Raw genomic sequence first — 22420 nt, 5'->3', positions numbered from 1 at the left:
GATGGTTTAATTTTACACTTAGCAGCTCTGGTGTCCCCAGCTCGGTGTAAAACATTTGGCAGGGAGCAGGTGGCACTTCCAGCCGGCGGTTCCGCGTCAGGCCGACAGGCCAGGCCGGCTTGTGCGGACTGCGGCGGTTCCGAGGCCGAGCACCGGGACCACCGCAGCCACCGCCCCCGGCCCCGCCAGCGCGCCGCCCTTGGGTGCTCGTTCCGGGGCCTCCGAGCGCTCCCCCTCCCTCGGGCGCCCACCCGCAGGCGCCCCGCAACCCGCATAAGAGCTTTCGCCTCTGCGCGGCCGCCGCGGCCTCGGCGGGCGGCGCGCCCGGGATCGAGCATGACGCGGGGGGCGGCGGGGCCATGCAGGTTCCGGGGCGGGGCGAGGCGCGGAGGACCCCGGGGTGACGCGCCCCGGCCGTCGGTCGGTGCGGGCGGGATGGCGGCGGCGGGCGGGGAGGGCTCCCAGCTGGAGCCGGGAGCGGAGCTGGCGATGGAGCCCGAGCCGGAACCCGGGCCGGAGCCGGAGCCCGAGCCCGAGGCGGCGCTGGCGGCGGAGCTGTCGGCGCGGCGCAGCGCGGAGGCGCGGCGGCTGGTGCTGTCGCCGCGGCGGCTGTCGGGCCCGCTGCCCGCCGGGCTGTCGCAGTGGTTCCCGGCGCTGGAGGTGCTGGACGTGAGCGGGACGGGGCTGACGGAGATGGGCACGGAGCTGCTGTCCCTGCCGTGCCTCCACACGTTGCTGGCCAAGAACAACCGGCTCGGCGGGCCCGGCTCGCTGCCCAAGGGGCTCGGGCAGGCGCCGCTCGCCCGCTCCCTCCGCGTCCTCAACCTCAGCGGGAACCGCTTCTCCGAGGTGCCGCCCGCGCTGCTGCAGCTCCGCGGGCTGCGCAGCCTCAGCCTCGGCGGCAACCGGCTCCACGGCATCCCGCCCGACATCCAGGAGCTCCAGAGGTGAGGGACGGGCCCCGCGGGAACAGGGGCAGCCTCGGCACGCCCGGCCGGGTTTTCTGCCGCGCTCCCCCTCGGGCGGTCAGTTCTTTCCAGCCCCAGGTGTCTCCAAGCACTGCTGCTGTTGACGCGTTCTTCCTCTTGGTCATGTTGAGTTACCAAAACTCCAGGACGTTCTTTACCTCATCCACATATATATATATATATATAAAAGTATCTAAAGGGTGGGTGTAGGGGATGAAGGCAAGCTCTAACTGATGGTGCCAAGCAAGAGGACAAGAGGCAGCAGGCAGAAAAAGATGATGCACAGGAAGTTCCTCCTGAACATGAGGGAGAACTTTCCTGTGGGGGTGACGAACCACTGGAACAAGTTACCCAGAGTGGTTGTGGAGTCCCCCTCACTGGAGGTGTTCCGGATGCAATTCTGTGCCATGTGCTCTAGGGTGACCCTGCTTGAGCAGGGTGGCTGGAACAGGTGACCCGCTGTGGTCCCTTCCAACCCAACCCATCCGGTGTATTCAGGTGATGATGGGCCTTGTGTGCTCACAAACTGGGTGGCTCTTGGCACTGCCCAGTCCCTGGGCTGCTCTGGTGCAGGAGTGCTCCTCTGGTCATGGTGAGGTTGGTGTGAGTGTCGGCATGAGGAAGGTTCTCCGTGGTTTTGCTCTCATGCGCATCTCTGGGTGACAGCGAGATAAACCCCATGTGTCCTGCAGCTCATGGCTGCACGATGGGTTGCTCAGGAGGATAAAGATGTATTTGTGACTCGTGCAAACAGCACGGCCTTTCTGCCCACACAGCTGCAGTCTCACTGGGGGCTTGCTGTCATGGGTGGGGTTTTGTGGTGTTTCTCTCAACCCATGGACTCGTGTAGATCTGACAGATACCAGCAGACCCGAAGCATGGAGCCCCAGGCTGTGCTCGGGTGCAGTGGTGTCTCTGGCTCTGGGGCTGTATCCAGCCACCACAGGCCGGTCATACAGAAACTTGTGGCTGGATCACAGCAGTTGGGAACAGTGGTGGGGTGGGAACAGGCCATAGGCAGCGCTGGGTGTTGGCTGCCTGCGTTGGCCTGGGCTGGGTACTCCTGCAGCCTGGTGTCCTCCTGGGCAAGTGGGATGCTTGTTGTGGCACAGGCACCTCAGTGTGCTCTGCTGGATTCCCAAGCTTCAGGCTGACCTCTGTATGGCTCTCTGCTAAGACTTTGGATCTGAACTTTGCTTGCTCCAGCTCTTTGCCAAGGAGCTTGTCAGAAGCAGCCTCTCTTACGCAAATTCCAGCACCCCTGACCCTAAATACCTGGATTCGCTCTGATGGCTCAGCAGAGCTGCATCCAGTGGAAGCATAGGATGTGCTGTGTCTCCCGTGGGTGTAGGTGGGAGGTACCAGAACTGCTTGAGTGCTGTTGGGGAATGTTTTTGTCGGCTGCGGTATAATACAATTTGGTTTGTGGCTTTTGTCCCGGTGGGATAGCAGGCACCTGTTAAGGATTTGGAGCAGTTTTGGGTTAAGCTCTCTGGGCTGAGAGATGCTATGAGACATTTTGGGTGATGGAGAATGCCCATATCCTTCTTGTCAGAGTCGTGATACGTCCTGGGTTGGAGCTGTCATGAGAAAGAGGAAGCTCAGCTTTTTTTTCTGTCTGGGAAGAGGTGCTTCAGGGATGAAAAAGGAAATGGGGCAAGGGAGAGGAGGCCAATGGGGGAGGGCAGTTGCATGAGGAAGACGATCCACATTGACTCCATAGCATGTCTGATCGCATCCAGGATGTGGTTGGGATCCGATTGTTACTCCCACCTCTGAGTCAGAGGCTCCCTGCTGCTGTTTATATGGTCTCTGGGGTTGTGGGTTTTTTCTCTTTTTTTTTTTTTTCCCCCTCAAGACAGCAAACCTCAGCCCTGCTTTTCTTCTGTGGTGTCCCCAGGAAAAGTACTGGGCTGCCTAACATCGCACATGGTGCCCCAGCACGGTGCTCTATGCTGCACCTCTGTCACTCTGCTTTGTTCCTCTTGATGCCTTAAGTTTTAACTTTCATGTTTTTCAGATTCTGTACTGCCTAGGTGGGTAGTTGTGAGCCTCATATTAAGTGTTAGTAAGCTCTCTTCCCAGAGGAGGTAGACAAAGCAAGTCCTTTTCCTGCTGGAGACCAAGGACATCAGTTACAAGCTTTCAGGCCCAAAAGCATAAACAACTGTGGACTGAAGAGAGGAAACAAGAAGGATAAGACCTCACAACCTGAAGCTGTATTTGGACAATTAACCCCAATATGCAAATGGACCAAAACTTATAAAAGTGTGAGAGCTTGTGTCCAGTTGTCCATTTTGTGACCATTTTGGGTCTACTTTGTGTGTAGCCCTGGCCAGGCCCTTGTACTGCCCAAGGTGTATCTTTTCAGGCCTTTTAATAAATACATACTTTTTTCTCCTAGCTCTGTCCAGTCTCTGTTCCAGATCAGCATTCCCAAGGCATCACTCTGACCTGCCCTGAAGCAGGGCTCCTTGTTGTCCTGTCCTGCAACTTTTATTGGACTGGTCATGCTGGAACTCCCAGAAGGAGAATTCGGAGAGAGTGAATGCAAACAAAGCTGTTAAACTGTCTGTTCATCATTGCAACGTGACGTGTCAGGTGGAAAAGTTACACTTAGACACAGCTTCTGTCTGCTGCCCACGTCACCAGTGCTACCTCATTGAACTTCTGCTAACATGTCAGCATAATATAATTGAACTTTAGCTCAAGATAGCAAATCTGTGCCCCACCAGGATTGTCAGCTTCTTTACCACTCTGCCATCTGTGGCTTCTGTATCTGGGACTGCTTAAGTAACAAAAGGAAGCTGCACACAGCTTTGCCAGAGCTGGGAGAAAACAACACTTTATGATGTGTTGTTCCTCCAGAGGGAATCCTGAATCTGTTCATTGGGATGCAGGTAACCAGTGACCCTTGCCAAAAACGTAGAAAGTACGTTCTGGAGAGAAACTGCTGCCAGACTCTGCTTCTACCTGCTGGCAAGAGAGGTGTCCTCAGTGTGAGTGTGCTTGTGGAAGTAGATAAAACGAGCTTGAGCAAGGACAGAGCAGAGCCAGCTGTTACAGCACGGCAACAGAGACCTCTGTTAGTTTCTGAGCTCTAGAAGTTTGTGGTGGGACCTGGTGTTGTGGCTTCTATTAACCTCACAGCTCGGCCTGTAAATGCCAGTCTTGCTGTTGCTGACAAGTCAAGACCTTGACCCTTTTTCCATGTGCAGTATCTCATAAAAAGAAATTTTGCTTTTATCTTAGGGGCTCTGAGACCACAGGGGAATGCTGGCAGCACTCCTACTGCTCAAGTTTCTCCTGCTTCTACTAGAGTTCCTGAGACCAGCAGTTCTTCTCTTCCCGTGACCCTGGCAGCTTCCCATTTGCTCCAGTCACTGATTATAGAGCAGACCAGAGCTGCAGAAATCTAGAAATGCTTCTTAGATTTCCAGGGAAATGTCTGAGCTGTGATGAGATTTTTTTTTTTTTTTAAATACTCTTGATAACTAAGTTTCATCTCTTTCCCCTGCACCCCAGTTTTCTGTTTTAGTTTTTGAAGGGACAGCATGTCGGTTTTAGTGAAGGCCAGGAAAATAGCAGGTAAGGAGTCTGTATATGTGGTAAAGTTGAAAGTATAAGAAGCTGACGGGTCTGAGCTGCCAAAAGAGGAGGAACATGCTGATGACTACAAATGCAAAGGTCCTGGAAGGGGAGGTGAGTACCATGTGTTGTTACTCACAGGAAGATAATAAATCCACCACTTCACACAAACGGTATTTGGGTCAGGTGTATTGTGCAGAAACTTTTCCCTGTTCCTGGTGACTTGGCACATTAATGAACTTGGTGATAAGAGCCACAGTCAGTCCTGCTGCTGTCATGCCTTGCTCCTTCCAGCTTCAGCCGTCTGCCCCATCCTTGCCCACACGAATGTTTTGTGTGCGGTGCAAGATCCTGCATGGAAAGTGAGTGCTGTGTTCCTGGTTACTGGAACTGCTGTGAAAGGACCACCAGTATGCTTGAAGCTTCCTTTGCATGGCTTCATAAGTGTGCAGTCGTGATTGCTCTGGTGATGGCAGTAGGGTGATGCTGATCATGGCAAGCTGGCACCAGGGATGAATAACCTTTGCTTCATGTTTTCCACGAGGAAAATTCAGTGCTATTTCATCGTAGTTTCACTGTAAGCATCGAGTGTGACCAGCAAATAGCCTCGTGTGTTTCTGAGAAATGTAAGTGTAGGCCCCCTGCTGAGGGCCTTTTCTTGACCATGTTTAGGCTGTGCCAGGTCCTTCTGTGTGCCCAGCGTCCCCGGTTCCTGTCAGAACAGTGCAAGACCTGGGCATTGGCTCTTGCTGTGAATTTAGAGTGAGGAATGCACCAGACATGTGAGAGCAGCCACCTTTGCATTGCTCTCCTGTTTGTTGCCAGATAAAACACGAGCTTAGCATAGCCAGACACAAGTGTTATCTTCTCTGTAGTTCTCCCTGCTGACCTTGCTGTGTTTTCAGTGGGAGATGTTACGGTCAGTCACTCTCTCTCAGACTTTATTCACAGCTCTCAGCAGCTCCTGAACTCCGATCTGCACAGAGATCCCACTGCTGCATTGGTTCTGCATATCCTCCCTCTGCTGATCCAACTGGGGATGCACTCTGGGGCAAGGTGTATTACAGCTGGTGAGCTACAAATGTGGCCATCTACTTGTGCCCATCCGGGCACAAAATTTGTAGGGCAAATCTGGTAAAACATAGCTCTGATCTTCATGGTGCAGCTGTGAGTTTCGGCTTAAAGGGTGCAAGGTTAGCCCTGATCAGTGTGCAGGCCTGGGGAAATGTCCTGCAAGTGTCCTGTGAAACAGATAATTCCCAAGGGCTTAGCGAAATGCGGCTGATACTTCAAGTCTCCCATGGGAATTTTGAGTTTAGTTGTACTCTCCTAGTGAATACTCTCATGCTCTGTAGAGCACTGGGAGCAGGCAGAGCTTGGAAAAGACCCATGAGTGTTCCTTTCCTTCCTGCTGGTGTTCCTCTAATAAAGCCTGGTTGTGCGAGGGCTGGGATCAAAGACCTTAAACGCCTGACTGGATTCATGCAAGGTTTGTGTAAAGGCTTAGATGCATTGAAAACCAGAGCGTTTGCTTTCATTCGTGGGTAGTATTAAGCATGTTAGACAAGCATACGCTTAAAGGACGGCTGTTAGTGTGGGAAAAAGGGCAAGCAGAGCTTTGATAAAGATACAGCATTAGGAAATCTGCTTGCTGTCTCCCTTCTTCTTCCCCTCTTCAAACGTTTTGCAAATAGCGTTCAGACGACTGTTTGATCTTAAATTTGCGTGTCAGCAAAGGCTGTGCGGTTCTCTCAGGAATTAGCAAATCGTAGAACAGGGTTAGCAGGAGTGTATTGTGGGCTGCTTTGAAATTCCTCCCTTGCATGAGCCTCAAAACTGCCCTGGAAATTTCTTGCTAAAAAGTTTATCTTAAAAAGACCTGGAGCTATTTCAGGCACCACTGTTGGTTTGGGCTTTTTTTGTATTGCCTATTTAGATGCATCTGTTTGATGTCAGCTGTTAAATTTTATCCGAAGAAGCATCTGTGGGGAAACAGGGTGGATTGAAAATTTGAGTATCTCCTATGCCTGAAGACATTATCCCCTTGAAATATGACTATGGGAGTGCTGTGGTAATTGATGGGGTATAAAAAAATACCTGTAGTGTTCAGAGTGACTCCTCTTATTTACTGAGTGTTTGGGGGCTTTTGGATTTGATTTGTGCTATATGATGACCTGTAAACATCAAGGACATACTCAAGCCAGAAGGTACAGTGTCTTTGCATATTAAACATTGCTGCTACTCCCTGAATTGATCATAGTTGTTTGAGCATTTCTCCACTCCTTTCCTAGTAGGTAAAAGTATTTTCATTGCCACCCTACAGCCCAGTGGTGTGAAATGTGCTGCTGGAGAGGAGCACCACATGATGGGCTCAGCGTGCTGGCTGTGCTTGGCAGCAATTAGGACTGGTTGTGCTGAGCAGGGGGCTGCTGGGTGTGAGGCTGAAAGGGACTCTGGCCTTTTATTAGTGTATTTGTCAACATTGCTAAAAGGCAGGAGAGAAAGTGTCAACCCTCATTAGTAACTCTGTCACATGGTTGTTGGGGTCTTTTTCAGATTCTGTTGAGACTGATTTTGTTAGTGTTTGTCCCCTCTTGAAACTCATTCGGCCGGAGTCTGTGTGGCAGGGTGGAAGTAAATCACTCATTCTGGCTTCAGAAATTGGAACTGAGCTTATGTTTGTTTGATGATAGTTGATCTCTGGCTTTTTGAAGATTCTCGACTTTCAAAAGTGCAAAAACCATGCAGTTCTACCTCTGTGTACACAGCAGTTCACAAGACCTTAGCTGATCAATCAGAATGACTGTACAGATTAATGATTGTCAGAAGGGCTAGGTCTAAGTGTGAAAGGTTAGCTAGAAGCATTCACTCAGCTCAGTGCCATCCCTGCTGTGGTCCTTGTGCAAAAACCTGGGGTGAATGTTGTGGATTGCCTTGCTGCAGGCTCCTGTGTGAGGAGGGCAGAGCTGAGCAGTGCTTTTGCTTGTCTTACCAAGCAGCAAACTGCCCTGCCCTGAGCAGGGCAGCTCGAGAGCCAGCATCACCTTTGCCTCCTGATACCGACTTAGCATGAGTGTGACATGAAAATCAGGCAGGAGCAGATGAGCTGGGAACTAACTGTGTTCCAGTGCTGTGGTCAGTGCTCTTGATAAAAGGGTTGTGCCTCTTGAAAATCCTTTCCTGTGTCATGATTAGCTTTGCTCAGACAATGCTTGACACTTCAGTTTGATGCAGAAATGGCTGTTGATTCCTTCACCTTGCTTAGCCAAGACTAGGCTAGATCCTTCTTCCTAGCAAATTATACTTTGAGGCATGGCACTTGCAGATTTTGTTTTCCTGCTCAACAGTGTTCCAGTGGAAGCTATAAGAATATCTTTCCTATGTTTTAAATAAGTTTCTTTGTAGTTTCAAAACCTCCTCCCTGTGTTTTTTTGTTTGTTTGTTTGTTTATTTTTAAATAAATTAATCATCTAATTAATGCCATAAGTTGATGTGGAAATTCTGAATTTGCTGTACCAAACTGAGCTCCGTGAGTTTTTAGTCTACTGAGCCCAAAAAGATGATTCAGAAGATGTGTAAAAACAAAACATTTTTTAAGAAGCATTTTGTTGCCAGTGAAGGAGTTATCTTATTTAATGGGTTTTTAGTTAGAGACAGTTTGTATTCTGATGTTAGTTAAATCCTTCCTGGTAAGACTGAGTGTTCTCATTACAGACTTCACAAAGAACAGATTTGAAGCTCTAAGAAGTTTGTAGGCAGTGTTTTTGCACACTCTAGTTTGTGCAGTGGGCTACTCTTGAAACATATGCATTTTATATGCCTTGAAATGAATTCCCAAAACATTTTTACTGTACAGCTTGTGCTCTCTTCTCCTTCCCTGGTTGGAGGTGTTTTTATGCCATGTCTCTTTACAGGCATTAGTGTCCTCAAACACAAAGGATGAGGAGTTAATTATTCACTTTTCCTAGGAAGTGCAAACTTGTACACATCCAAACCTTGTTTAAATATTGAAATCCACAGTGCTAGAATTCCCCTGCCCAACAGCTTTTGGTGTGGGCTCCAGCAGTGGTATGGAGTTAGGAATTGTATGGAATTGTACTCAGCAGTTAAGTCCCTAGTGAGAGCCAAGCAGCCTAAATCCAACTCAGGAAACAATGGAGGCTTGAAGGAGGAATTTTGGTTAAAACTCAGGGCTTTGTTAGGGGATCAAAAGTTAATTAAAAATAATCTCTCCTTAACATGGTCTCTGCACAGCAGCCTTCCTTCTACCCCCCTCCTCAACATACAGGTTGTCCAAGTAGAAGAGAGGTAAAGGTTACTTTGAAGCAGTGGCAATCGGTGGTGGTTTTTTGCTGTGCACCTTCTTGCACCTTCAGAGTAACCTCCAAACATGCTGTCCCACTTGGTCTGTAGTTACTGCCTTCCATATAATCCAGTTCAGTTTAAGGCTTAATTTTCTGCCCACTTTCTCCAATTTCAACTATTTAGCTTGCCTTTGACATACTCCAAAAAATACAAGGGAATCCAGGGAAAGATGAGCCCTGTGAGCATCTCCTGGTGTGTTGCAAAGGTCTGTCATTCTGTCCTTCGCAGTTGGGCACGTGCGTTTGTGCTGCAGGAGTGACCTCTTTGGCTCAAGCAGATGCTGTCATTGGATCTCTGGGGCTCAAGTTTCTTGCAAGAACTGAGTGAAATAAACTCTCTCTGCTGTTCTCCTGCTCCATCCCAGGCCAAGTCTCAGGGGGAAGCTTCTCTGCGCTTCACATATGCTGTGGCACAGAGTTTCAGGGTTCAGACCTTGTCTGGGTGCACCATTGTGACCCTTGGGTCCTCTGTTCTGTGCCAACTGTATCCATAGCATTTCTCAGTTGCTGAGGTGAGATGGAGGTGTCTCCTACCCCAAGGAAGTTAGAACCTATACTTAAAGAAAGGCTGATGGAGCCTGGATGAGTTCACTTTCCCTGGCCTGTGGGCAATGCTTGCTGGATCAGAGAAGGCCAAGATGCATTGTAGTTAGGCAACCTGAGTGTGTGGTGGAGATACTGAACCAGGACTGTGGGATCCATACCTTTTCAAATCTTGGCTGGACTGCGATTAGCAGGAAGTACCCAAACTGAGCCTGCCTTTGTTTCTCTTTCCGAAAACATCTGAAAACAGGGAAAGAAAGCTACTTGAGTCCATGGAATGGCGACTTGAAGCTATTATGTCAGAGAGAAATGCTTGCCAATTTTTCTTCCTAGAAGGGCAGAGATGCACAGCAGATGCTGGCTACTCCCACCTGACAGAAGGAATCTAGTGCCTGTCTCCATTCTTGTCTCCGATCCACTGGGTTTTCACAGGACATCCAGTGGTTCTTTTATCTGGACCCAGACTGCAGTGAAGCCCAGCTATGGTTTCTGGTAGCTTTGGGCATCATGACTTCAGGGTAGTGAAATCAGTCTCTCTGAGAAATTGCCTGCGTGTACTTGTGTGACTTGGGTGCACTCTGTGCAGTTGCAGCTGTGGTGTTGGTATGTGAATTGTATCAAAGGGGGACTGGCTGCCTCTGACTAATGCTGGAAGGTTCCAGTTAGTCACCGAGGAGTCAGATGATTCCACAAAGAGCAACTAGTGCTGGTACAGGGCCAGGATTTCCAGGGAGAGACACTGTGCTTGTGCTTCACTCCTGTTGAAACTGAGAGCTCCCACTGGCTGCAACAGGATCTGTGGCAGTGCTGCAGAGTCTGTGTGTGCAGGCTGCACATCCTTGGAAATAGGAGCAGGAGCTTTACATAAGGGGTTGTAGTGGGAATACACAGTTGTCTGGTGCCTGCCTGCAGGTGTAATGGTGACTGCAGGAGTCTGGAGGTAAAATCTCAACATTTATCTATTGTGAAACAGCAGCTCTGTTGTAATTTTTATGTGCAACTCAGCTTTTTTTTTCTTGCTCTCAGCAAATTATCTCATAGGAGGTCATCTGTCAGTTTCCTTTAAGAAATGCACTAGCTGTGAAAACCTAGATGTTAAAGGAAACTTAAAATTAATGAAATAATAATGCGCTCTTTTCTCTTCTGTTTTTCAGTTTAGAGTTTCTGTACCTTGGAGGGAATTTCATTACGGCAATTCCACCTGAATTAGCAAAACTGCCTTCTCTGAGGTATCTAGTTCTGTGTGACAACAAGATCCAGAGCATTCCACCTCAGCTGGCACAGTGAGTACTTACTGTCATCAGCCACCAGCTGTAATTAACTCTTTGAACTTTTTCTTCTCTGTGTGTGGATAAAAGTACCTGGGAGGACCTATTTGTCCTTCAGTTTGTTAATGTGACTGGATTTGAAGAAGAACATCCTTGGCATGGTGCACTGCAGGCAGACCATGAATAAATGATCTGGAAAACTTAATGAAAGGGTTATGTTAAAAAACCATCACCGAGATTGCATGTTACAGTGAATTAATAGATTTGTATAGGGAACTGTGAAAAGTACCTGGGCAACTCAGAAAAGATAAATTGCTACCTTAAGAAGTAAGAATGGTACTGTTTTATTAGTAATGAATGCTTGATGGGTTTTGCCTTTCACCCAAAACCTTCTTGTGTGTGCTTTTGTCTTGTACCATTCCCTTTGTTCCCTTGGCATTCCTCACCTTAGTATCCCAGAGTGTTCATATAATCATACAGCACAGTTCTAGTGGCTAGGTTACTGCTTCGTCTGTTCATACTGGGGGGAAAGAGGACACTGCAGTTCTGTATGTGTAGCCTAAGGTAGGAAATGAAGATGGGAGGTATATCTGTAACCCTAAAAACAGCTGAATGGCAGCAGGGAGTTCTCCAAGTTGGAATTTGATAGTGTAGTGGGATTATTCTTGAAGTACAAATACCTTGGGATTTTTACAAATTTGGGAGCAGCCCTGGATGCTGTGCTGGAGCATTGCTTTGTGCTTCCTGAGAGGGGAAAGCCTCGTCCAAAAGCAAAAGAATTGCTTGTCCCCTGTGCCGCTACTGGCCTGGCCTGACCTCGCTCAGTCCTGGTGGTATCAGCGCGAGGTGCTGCAGCCGCAAGCAGCGAAAACATGGGGCTTTCCAGGGCTGGCTGCCTCCCAGCAATCATCTTTAATGCATGAGGCAGAGCAGGTGACTTATTCAGAGCACTGCACGGGACCGTTCTTGGTGCATGCGCTGGGTACAAGGAAAGGCTCTGTCCCGTGAAAGCGCTCAGTTTGTACGCTTTTGTTCCACCTTTTTCGGGGGGTGTGTGTGGGGAATACTGAGAGGGATAGCAGCGTGTTTGAGACTGTGTTTCTTTAGCAGGTATTCTGGTGCTGAGCTGAGTTTTCTAGTTGCATTTGTGTGTGCTGGAGCAAGAGCAGTTCTTTTAGAATGAATTTATGTTTTAAAAGGGGGAAAAGCCAAAGAAAAAGAAATTGGTGGGAGCGGGGAGAGTCATCAGGTCTGCCTAATACAGCCGTGGGGCAATTTTGCTTGCACGTCTTGACAGAGTATCCATCTCCATCCTCAGGCTGCATTCCCTGCGCTCCCTTAGCCTGCACAATAACCTGCTGACTTACCTTCCCCGCGAGATCCTGAACCTGGTCCACCTGGAGGAGCTGAGCTTGCGTGGGAACCCGCTGGTGGTGCGGTTTGTGCGGGACCTGACCTACAACCCCCCGAGCCTGCAGGAGCTGGCCGGACGCACGGTTAAAACCCGCAACGTTCCCTACGCTCCCAGCGACCTCCCCGACAGCCTGGTCCGGTACCTGAGCTTGGCCAGCAACTGCCCCAATCCTAAATGCGGGGGTAAGTTCAACTTTACAGCTCTGCTTCCTGCTCTTACCTGATGGTTTCCTTTCCCTCTGACTTGCTGTGACTTTACAAGCTCACTCAGGTTCAGAGTGTTACTTATTGCAGCCACATTCTGGCTGTATTTCCCTGGCTCCAGGTCTCCTGGAAACTTGTCTTCAAGGAGCCTGGTTCACTTAGGAACAATATTCAGAGCTGTAGTGCTGGTTTACTGGATTTGCATGGGAATGTAATTGACAGCCCTTCTGTCAGAATCTTCGTAGCTCATCCCAGCATTCCACTCTGGTTTCTGATCCATTTGCCCTGAAGTAGCTCAGAGCAAGTAATGGACAGCAGAACTTCTGCACAGACTCTTGCTGAATCATGAGCATCATGGGTGGAAAAGAGGAGAGTGGCTCTAGTGCTTAGCAGTTCTTAACAGCAACTTGTTTAGCTCTAGCTTGGGACCACTAGCCTGTAGCTCTTAGAAGGAGAGGACTTCATAAAATAGCCTGGAATGCTTGGGGCTTAATTTGGCTCAATGCTTAATCTTTAACCAGAGTAAATGATCTGCACATTTAGCATTTAGAAGATTAAGGGGAGAAAATCATTAATTAATATCTACCCTGCAGTCATAATGCAAGCTGTTATCTTCTTACAGGACAATATCAAAGCATGCTCCATCAGCCAAGATGGAAGGGCTGGGACTTAAATTGGGAGGGAAAAAAAAAAAGTTTCTTTTTTTAGGAGTTTCACACAACTTGGATAACAGTGGATTGGTTTTGTGCTTTTCACTATGCCTTATGAACTCTCACAGTACTGCAGCATTGCTCTAGCACTGCAGGAGAAAAGCTTACTCCTGACCAGCTAGGACTTAAAACACTGCTGGAAACTTCTGAAAATGTCAGCCTCTAAAATCACTTGCTGTGACAGGAAGAGAACGTAATTGTGTGTTACAGCAAGACTGTTGCCATGGAAAGTAGCATCCAAGCTCAGCATGGTGGCTTCACTCAAGCAGAAGTAGAGCTGTGAAGGTCTATTTGTGAACGCATTTTTACTAGCAGGTAGAAGAGGTTTTACAAGTTTGAACATAGAGTGCATTAATTCCTTTGACATTTAAGAAGTTTGCAAATTCCCAGCCTGAGTTTTCCCCCTAATGATTAGAAGAAATTGCCGCGTTATTTGGAAGTAACTGCCCTGCGTCTTTATGTGAAGAGTGTGCTGTTCTGAATCACCTACCAAATACAGTTTTACTAAGAAAAGGACTTCTTTACTAAGAAAAGAAATGTCACATTTTCAGAGGTACCCTAGTCCCTTCCACCAGTATCCCTCGTGCTCCTCCATCCAGTGCAGTGCCAATGAAATCCTGACTGAAGGCACATGCTCCAGGCACAGGGGCCCTGCAGTTTGCAGGTCTCTGTGCACAGGCTCTCATGTTCCTCTGTTCCCTCTCCCTCACAGGTGTGTACTTTGACAGCTGCGTCCGACAGATCAAGTTCGTTGACTTCTGTGGGAAGTACCGGCTCCCGCTGATGCACTACCTGTGCTCCCCAGAGTGCTCCTCTCCCTACAGCTCTGCCTCCCAGAGCTCCACTTCCCAGAGCGAGTCTGACTCTGAGGATGAGGCCAGCGTCGCTGCGCACAGGATGCAGAAAGTCCTTCTGGGATAACGGGGAGCCGGAGGGGAAGACGGGAAGGAAAATGGATTTGGAAAGCAATCATGGAATGGTGAAGCGTCAGCCACTGGCCTGAAGGGCTTATGAGAAATTGTCCTCAAGTCCATGCAGGGACAGAACATCTTAGCAAGCCTGGACTTGCTTGGTGCAGTGCTGCTTAGGAGATTTAACTCAGTATCGTGCGGCCTGTGGCTTGCCTGGGGTTGTTAGAAATGTCTCCTGGCCGGGAGGCACCCCCCTCCCTCAGACGGGCTGGGGGAGGCACTTGTTCTCACTGGCGGATTCAGAAGGATTTTAATATATGAAACTTGACTGGACTTCAGTCATCCTGCAGAGCAAAGGAGACTGTCCAGATCCTCTAACACTGTGGTAAATCAGAAACAGGCTAATGATGCCATGTGAGTGTGTATGGGCCCCAGTGTTTTATATTGCAGTTTGATTCCTTTCTGTCTCCTTTGATCTCAGTTACAGATTTTACACCCATCCACTGAAAATGAAAGTTGAATTTTTTTTTTTTTTTTTTTATTCAGGACTAGATTCTTCCAAACTGTGGTTACTCTTCCTTTGCCTAGAGGTGTAGGGTTTCTGTAGTCTTACAGATGTTATAGCCATCATAGAACTGAGCCACCTTTTTTTTTTTTTTCCCTTGTTATACTAAGCTGCTCCTAGTGTCTCCTTCTAACAATATTTGTTATTTTTCCTCCTCCTCCCTCTTCCCATTACACCTGAAGTGTTGCTGTCTTTATGGTGCCTTCAGAACACAGACAAGTTGTTCTGTAATAATTGGTATTACTTCAGCGCTGTGGCCTGTGCAAGGGACCAGATGTGATGCTCTGTGTCATACTTTTGAATCTCACCTTACTGGAGCAAATCTGCTCTTACAGCTGTGAATTGCAGGAAGGGTCTCGATTGACATTTTTTGTTTATAAACAGCCACATTTCCCCACTGCAGTTCGCTCTGCTGTGCTTGGCAGAGTTACTTTCCACCTTTAAGGTCACGTGCCTAAGGTACATAGCAGCTCAGTGAATTGAAAGTACCCAGAGAAGTCCTGTGGACAATTCTTTTTTCTTGATTCCTAACAGGAGAGGAAAAGCTGTTAGGGAGGCAAAGGCATTTTATCTGAACTTCTTGCACAAAGTGCTTTTGAAATGTCTTCCTTATTTATTTGTTTGCATTTGCTCTCGTTGCAATAGCTTTGGCAGTCTGTTGGTTCAAATAACACACTCAGTTATCTTAAACTCTGTTTAAAGGAAAGCTGCAGAAAATAGCTCAGAAGCATCAAGAAATACCTTATAAAATTAATATTACAAATTTACAGCTATCTATAAATCTACTTTATGAGGCCGTTGTGTGCTTCACTCAGTGAGAGCTGCCCCTTATTAATATTTCATGGTATTCAGTCCTTTTGATGCTGTTTCTGATAGTGCCAATCCAACTGTGCCTTTGAATGCGTGAACAGAGCAAAAACATCCTGTTAAGAAGCTGAAATGAACAAGAGAAACTTTAACCCACTTTGGCCCTACGGGGTAATTTAAAAACCTGTGCTTCTCTCCTGCATTCAGAAAACACATGTACCTATTTGAACATCTTATGGCAGCTCTGTGTTAATGGTCCTGTTTAATTACATTTGACACTTTATGTATTTAAGCACTTTGATAATTCTGCCCTTTATAACTAGCTTTAGTGATTTTTTTTTTTTAAATTAGACTACAATTTTTGCTTTCATGTGACCTGAAAAACAAGGTCTGTGAAACTTAGTATGTTCCAGTCTGTCTCGGTGTGCAGGTTGATTTTTTTTGCCTTGCATTTCATTGACAGAACTCTTTATTTCCCCAGTTTCCCTTGGAAAGAACTGGAATTTGAAAGAAATTATCTGTTAGTAAAATAGTACCCTGTCCATTGTTAATCATTGCAACTTAGTTCCCGCGTGCATGTGTGATTCCTTGTGTGCATTGATCCACAAGGAATTAATTGCATGTGCTCTATGCCTCCAAATAATTTTTAAAGTATATTTTTAAGATACAATGAGGTATATGTGCCAAACAACTGGATGTCACTTTAGCAAATTCTATGAGGTTTGCTTGGAAGGAAGAACTTACAGGTTTTGAGAGAAACCAACTGCATGCTGTTAGTGAAATTGCAAATAGTGAGTGGCCTGTTTTGTTCATCTCCTCTTTCAGATGCTTCTTGCTGTCCCAAGTGAACCTAGTCACCGCAATGCTGAAGGACAGCAAGATGATTCCAGAACCACAATTTTAACTTGCTGCTGGTATAACTGTAGCAATCAACTGAGTGATCTAGAGCTTGACTCTCCTGCCAGCAAAAGTGAGCCACACAAGTTGAGATCTCAAGATCTTTTGAGCTCAGGGCCATGAGGTACCACCTTCCTTTCTTGTCTTTAGCAGCAGCTGCCTTGAAGTCATGCATTTTTTCACTTCACAAAGCTAGATTTCATCAGAGTTCCTGTTTGCACAGTAGCACCTCTGTGTGTGATGATTTCAGACCAGTGGTGGCTGGTTCTAATTTAGCTCGATCCTTAACTGCACTTTCTTTCCTAACTGAACAGGCATCCCACTTCTCCCCAAATATTATATGGTCTATTAGGGTGACCTTCTTTTTTCACAGATTCTTCACTGTAGCCAGGTCAAAACTTGACAGCTTATGCAGTTGATATCTATGCATTTTTAGACTTGATAAAATGTCTTGTAAAATTTTATATATATATATATTCCTGAATATAGCTACCAAGTTTTCTTTTTTGCTGCTGGGCTTTAAAGTGCAATTCCAGTAAGTCAGAATTTAAAACAATCAGGAACTTGTAGGAAAAAAAGAAATCATTGGTTGATTGGGTTTGAGGGTTTTTTTTTCCCTCTGAGGTAGTTTTGAGAGGACTAGGGATGCAGATATATCCTGTAGTGCCTAACACATTGAGCCCCTGTGAGTCATTTTTCAGCAATTGTTGGCCCCCAAAGACTTGAAAATGTACCGGGCAATAAAATAGGTGAGACACAACTTGAAAATACACAGATGGATACTAGGCATTTGTTTCTACCATCCCCTTCTCAGGGGACCTGAGAAGTAGGCAGTGTTTTTGCCACTGTCAGTTTGTTTGTTTTCTGTCAGTTTTTAGCAGATTTCAGCTCCTAAAGATGCATCTTGAAGTGAAGTCTTCAGTCGGTGTTTTGGTATCAGTGCCCTTGTTGCTACAGCAGCCCAGCATGACCAGCTTTTGAAGCTGTTCTTAAGCTGAGACGCAAGTGTGTCAGGCAAAGTTGCTCATTCCTCCTTCCCTGTGGGGCCTGGGGCCCTGCCTGCATTCATCCCCTGCCCCACCAGGCCTCTGCCAGGGAGAGCTGCTGGTGTGTTTCTGAATGCAGGTACTTGATGGGAACTGCGGGGTGTGTTAAAAAGAAGCAAAGTGTCAATTTGATGGGAAGCAACTTAGACAGTTGCCAATTCTTTTATGTTTCTCTTTCTTTAATAAGAGGTGAGACCTGAGGAAGTCAGTAATGAATATTTAAACATACTCTGAAGTGGCCAGATGCAGTTTTTCATGGGCTTCTGTCCTGGTCATTTTAAGTCTTTGAAATCTTGTGTTGAATTATAATGGGACTGGGGGGGAGGGAAGAGAGAACCAACTCCTTTTTGTTCCTTACTCTTGTTGGCAATAATGAATGGAAGGAATTTAATCCAATGAAAGTAATGAAACTTAATCCTTGCAATGCATCTTTGTTGCCCGGTTCAAAGAACTATTTTAATACAACTTATTCACACCATGCCCTCCCTCCTCAACTGAAGACACTTCAAATAGACTGCTCCAGAGTGCACACTAATACAGCAGTAACTCTGTCTTGGAAACCTTTCTATTGATTATTTCACTTGCTTGCCTGACTAGAGAATTGATCATTTACTGACCAAAACACTTAAGGGTAGGAAGGGTTTTCATCAAGCCCTCTTGCTGAATTTTTATATAAGCATTTGTTTTTAATACATCTTAAAGTGACTTATGATTTTAAAACTGTATTTTGCCTGAAACATATGAATGTAGACTATCTCTAACGGTATTTCATTTTAAGCTGTAAAACAAATTGCAGACACTAAACCTACAAAAATGTTATTTCTACTGTTGTCTGTCCATTATTTCCCAACATCTCAGTTCTGGTGTTTCTGCAGACAGAACTCTTGTAGGATTGGAAGCTTTGAAATGGGGCTGTACATGCTTGGGGAGTGGATGGGATTTGACCTGGTCTGTGGAAAACCAAGAGTAGGTGAGGCTTCCAAAGGGACTGCTGAAACTCCTGGCTCTGGGGGCCCACTTGTGACAGACCAGTGTGTGTTACAGAACCAGACCCTGTTTTACTTCTGGAAGAGTGTTGCAGAGATTTGCTCCACAGTTCAAAGGCAGAAGTATTTCACAGACAGGATAAATACCCAAACAAGAGCAGGTGGTGTCCTGGTGGAGTTTTCCAGCAATATGAAACAACAGGTCTGAACTTTGTGAGTTGTTTCCCTCTTAATACACTAACCTTGAAACCTGTAAATGACTTTTTGAATGCTAATTTTCTGATCGTGTTAACTGACTAATGTGTTTCCATTTCTTTAGTAATCCCCTGTTTCCTCCTGCATCCTGAAGAGTTTTGTGATCTGTTGCCAAAATGTTTCAGATCCTGCCATGCAATTACCAGTTGTCAGTGCAGAAATGTGGTGTACTGGAAAATGGGATGGTGGGAAACAAGAATGACTTGATATTAACTTCAGCAGGAGCTATTTCAGAGATGGTTCAACTTCATATGTAAGGGAAAACCTCTCAAATCATGCAGCAGCTCCATTTTGAGTCACATAAAGTACAGAGGAGTGCAGTGACCTTGCAGTAATAGCCAGGCTGAGAATATTCTTATTTCTTTCTGTTAACTAATTTAAAGGTACCCTTTTCTTTGCCTTCTTAATGCCTATCTTGTATTTGGAAACAAAATCTTTGAAGTAATGACTCCTGACATGAGTTGCCCACGTTTTATTCTTTAGGAGCAAATCCTGGCTCTCAGACCCTCACCTCTGCTTTTAGCACTAAAACAACAGGAAGAGTGCAGAGGAAATGTGAGTGATGTAGATAGCTGAACCAGATGCTCAGAATGTCAAATTGACATTTTAGGCTCATGAAGTTGCACAGATCTAAAGGGAAGTGTTATGTTGATGCATTGGAACTGTGTCATCATAAAGTAGAGCTGTACTTCTCTTACTCAGACATGCTGCCTTAGGTGATCAAGACAGCTGGAGCTGAATGTGTGCACCTTTTTCTCTGCACTAAGGTTGTGAGTTGCAGTTGCTCACCATTAAAAAGAAAAATAAGTTTTGGGAGAAAGTCCAAGTGCTGTGTTGAAGGGCAGGGCCATCTCTTTGTCCTGGCCTGGGACTTACTAGTAGCAGCTCAAAGCTACTCTCAGAGTGGTAAAGGATTAATGTATCTTCAGAGTGTTGTTCAAGTGCCCTGGCTGTACACTCTTCTTGACTCCAAGGAGAAAACAGGACCTGAAGTTAGTACTGGTAAGTGAGTTGTATATTTATCCTAAATATTACCCTTTCACCAGAGTGTCAAAAGGCTGGCTGCCGTTTTACACACCTCTGAAGACCATTTTGTTGGCAAATAATTTCATCAAGCTCTGTCACTCCTTGTGTAAGGGAATGAGACAGACCAAATGTTACAGGGTCCTTGCCTGAGCTTAGCTTGGGCACTGCTGAACAGGTGAGTTGGGAGGGCAGACAAACCCTTCATCTGGGTGATAGCTTAGCTGGGGCCAGGGGGTCACAGAGTGAGCCCAGCAGGTCAGCACGTCACCCTTTGCAAGGACACAGACGTTCACTGCTGGTGAAAGGACATGTATGAAAGGCACAGCATTGTTTTGTCCCCGAAGAAGTAAATTTCAGCCTTAGGGCTTTGAAAATGGATAGGAAAATGCCATTGTGGAAAAATTCAGTAATGCATGGTGTTCCTGGCATCCCTAGTAAAAGTTAGTGTAACACATGCACAATATTGAGCAATGTCCTTTTTGCCAGCCAATGTTACGTGGTTGCTTTAAAGCCTTGCCCTGCAAATGCTGTTTGTAGACTTGGGAGGGCAGCCTGTGGTTCCTCAGGAACATCCATGTTGTGGGTGTAGGTGACCTAAGGGATTCTCCTTCTGGGCAGGGTAACACTGAACAAATCGTGACCAAACTGGCATTTCATGGGAATGAGGTGAAATATGGATGTGGACCTGGATGCTAGAAATGAGAGACCTTAACATTTCCCTTAACAATAACCCTCTGCTTCAAACATGCTTGAAGGCTGGGGTAAATCTGTCCTTTTGGGAACATCTTTTGCATCAGGTTAGCTCACTGCCAGTCTTGTACTTCCTTGGCAGGACAGCACTTTGTTTCCCTGTGTATTGTCCTGCTCTCCCTCAGAGTGCCTTGAACTCAACCCCTGTTCATAAAACCTCCCCACAGGCACAGGGGGCCTGGTGAAAGCACTGGCTGAACCCAGCACTTTGTTTCTGTTGTGAGTAGCAGTGCTGAAAGGGCCTTGCTGGAAGACTTTAAAACATCCCTTGCATTTCTATAAACAAACACCCTTTGTAATCTAACTCAGACCCGAGTGGTTTGCAGCAGTGGTTTTTATCTTCAAATAAACACTGCAGTGTGTTTTCCAAAATTGGGTTCCCTACTTGCTCTCTTCAGGTATTTGGAGTTAAATTGCATCTTTTTGTTTGTTTTTCTTTCTTTAAAGCAGTCCTGAGTCTTCTGCTGAGAGATATAATCATAAAAGGCCTTGCAGAAAACCCCATGCAACTGGGCTCGTCAAAACACGTTTTGAAATGGTCCAGGAATGTCTGAAACTTTGTTGGTCTTTCACAACTCGCAACCCCATCTGGCTGCCTTGCACTTTGAAAACCTGTTCAGAGATGACCCTTTGCCATGATTTGTAGGGAAAGCCCACACTGTGGTGCCTGGCCATGGCTTGTCCCGCCCCACGCACAGCCCTCCAAGAATCCTGCCTAGAAACACTTTATAGTGCTTCTAGAAAACCAGATTTTGTTTGGTGGGTATGTGGAGGGGAGAAGTATGGCCTTGGGAGGCAAAACTGCCCTTGACTAGATGCTGACAGCTGGCATTTGCCAGGTGTGCCATGGCAGCAGGTATTGTCATCCCTGTGCCCAGAGGTCCCTACACTTGTGGGCCACGAGGAGGAAAACCACTGTGCAGCACGTCCAGGAGCATCTTGTTTGCTTCCACACCTCCTGATGGAGGGCTGTGGGCATGTTACATTTAAACTCTGCGTGAATAAGGTACCTGCTTTGGTTTATTGCTATAAATATGGTCTGCATTAATCGTGGCTGGCAAAGCCCTGACGGGGTATATTCCTGCTCCTGTGATCCCCACTTGAAGCAGGGCGTTGTGGCTAGTGAATTCCCCACGGGAAAGAGGGCAAAGGCAGGGCGTGTCCCAGGCCAGTGTGTTCCTGTGGCAAGGAGAGGAGCCTGAGCTTATGCTTGTTTACCTGCACTGGTTGCACATAATAATAAATGCCATTTGCACAGGAGGGAATTAGCAGGGCTTGTCTTCCACCAAGAGCCTGGAAAAGGGCATGTGCAAGGGGAGGGGGTGTTACTGTCATTGCTGCTGATGCTGCAGGTGGCTGGCCCAAAAACAAGTTCTCCTAAGAGCTGCCCTGGCTGTTGGTGAGGATGTCAAAAGGGCCCATCCATGCATGGTCCAAGGCTCATGTAAGGTGCCTCCTTAGGACTGGGAAATGGCAGATGCCTTTGCCATTATACAATTGAGTTTTTGCATCCAAAAGGTCATTTCTCTTTGAGAAAGAGGTTCACCAGTGACTGCCTGCTTCTGCTCTGGGTTGTCACAGGAGCTTTGCTCCCACAGTCCCAGATCTGTCCCTCCAAGATGGCTCCTTTTGAGAAGCGTATTGAAAATGGGTGGGAAAAGTGTCACTTCCATGTCACACTGCCAGTTACCTAAGTTTTTTGGGGATTCACATTATGAAATAACATCAACCCCAGGGTAATTCCTCAAAAGCAACACCAGCTACACCAACACCCAGGAACCAAGGGTGTCCTGACAGAGAACACCTCCCAACATGGTTTGTGGTCACCTGGCAAAAGAACACCAGGGGTGATTTGTGCCATCCATCATGGGCTCTGAAGGTGGCTTCTGTACCAGGTGAGTGAGAAGGAAACATCCTCTTTAATGACATTTTCTGAACATCACTCCCTCTTCAGGCAAACAAATACACCTTCTACACCATTCCACTCACCACAAGTGTCTAGAGAGGGTGTCTCACATGATGCTTTCTAAACCATCATGGTGGTGTTCCCAGATTTCTGTGGCCAAAGGTGAAGCCTGAGGATAATTTGACATGACAAAACAAGCCCTGGTCTCACGTG

At 46.8% G+C, this 22420-nt stretch overlaps 1 protein-coding gene across 1 annotated transcript; it reads left to right on the top strand.

Moving 5' to 3' along the window:
• Positions 1 to 410: 410 nt before the first annotated feature.
• LRRC58 (leucine rich repeat containing 58) lies at positions 411 to 18103 on the top strand. Its single transcript, XM_066175304.1, has 4 exons — positions 411 to 947; positions 10618 to 10746; positions 12050 to 12327; positions 13771 to 18103. Exons 1-4 carry the CDS (start codon positions 436 to 438, stop codon positions 13977 to 13979), a joined length of 1128 nt encoding a protein of 375 aa, XP_066031401.1. The 5' UTR covers positions 411 to 435; the 3' UTR covers positions 13980 to 18103.
• Positions 18104 to 22420: the final 4317 nt, after the last annotated feature.

The sequence above is a fragment of the Chamaea fasciata genome, unplaced genomic scaffold, assembly GCF_029207755.1.
Source record: "Chamaea fasciata isolate MVZ Bird 193981 ecotype frontalis unplaced genomic scaffold, bChaFas1.0.hap1 SCAF_2, whole genome shotgun sequence".
In the NCBI taxonomy this organism is placed as follows: domain Eukaryota; kingdom Metazoa; phylum Chordata; class Aves; order Passeriformes; family Sylviidae; genus Chamaea; species Chamaea fasciata.
This window is presented reverse-complemented; position numbering and strand designations above follow the sequence as displayed.

Bases quoted from the DNA above. Each gene is read 5' to 3' on its own strand.
- LRRC58 (XM_066175304.1), top strand. From the start codon at position 436: ATGGCGGCGGCGGGCGGGGAGGGCTCCCAGCTGGAGCCGGGAGCGGAG. The intron at 10,747-12,049 runs GTGAGTACTTAC...CTCCATCCTCAG, and splicing joins ATTCCACCTCAGCTGGCACA to GCTGCATTCCCTGCGCTCCC. The intron at 12,328-13,770 runs GTAAGTTCAACT...TCTCCCTCACAG, and splicing joins CCCCAATCCTAAATGCGGGG to GTGTGTACTTTGACAGCTGC.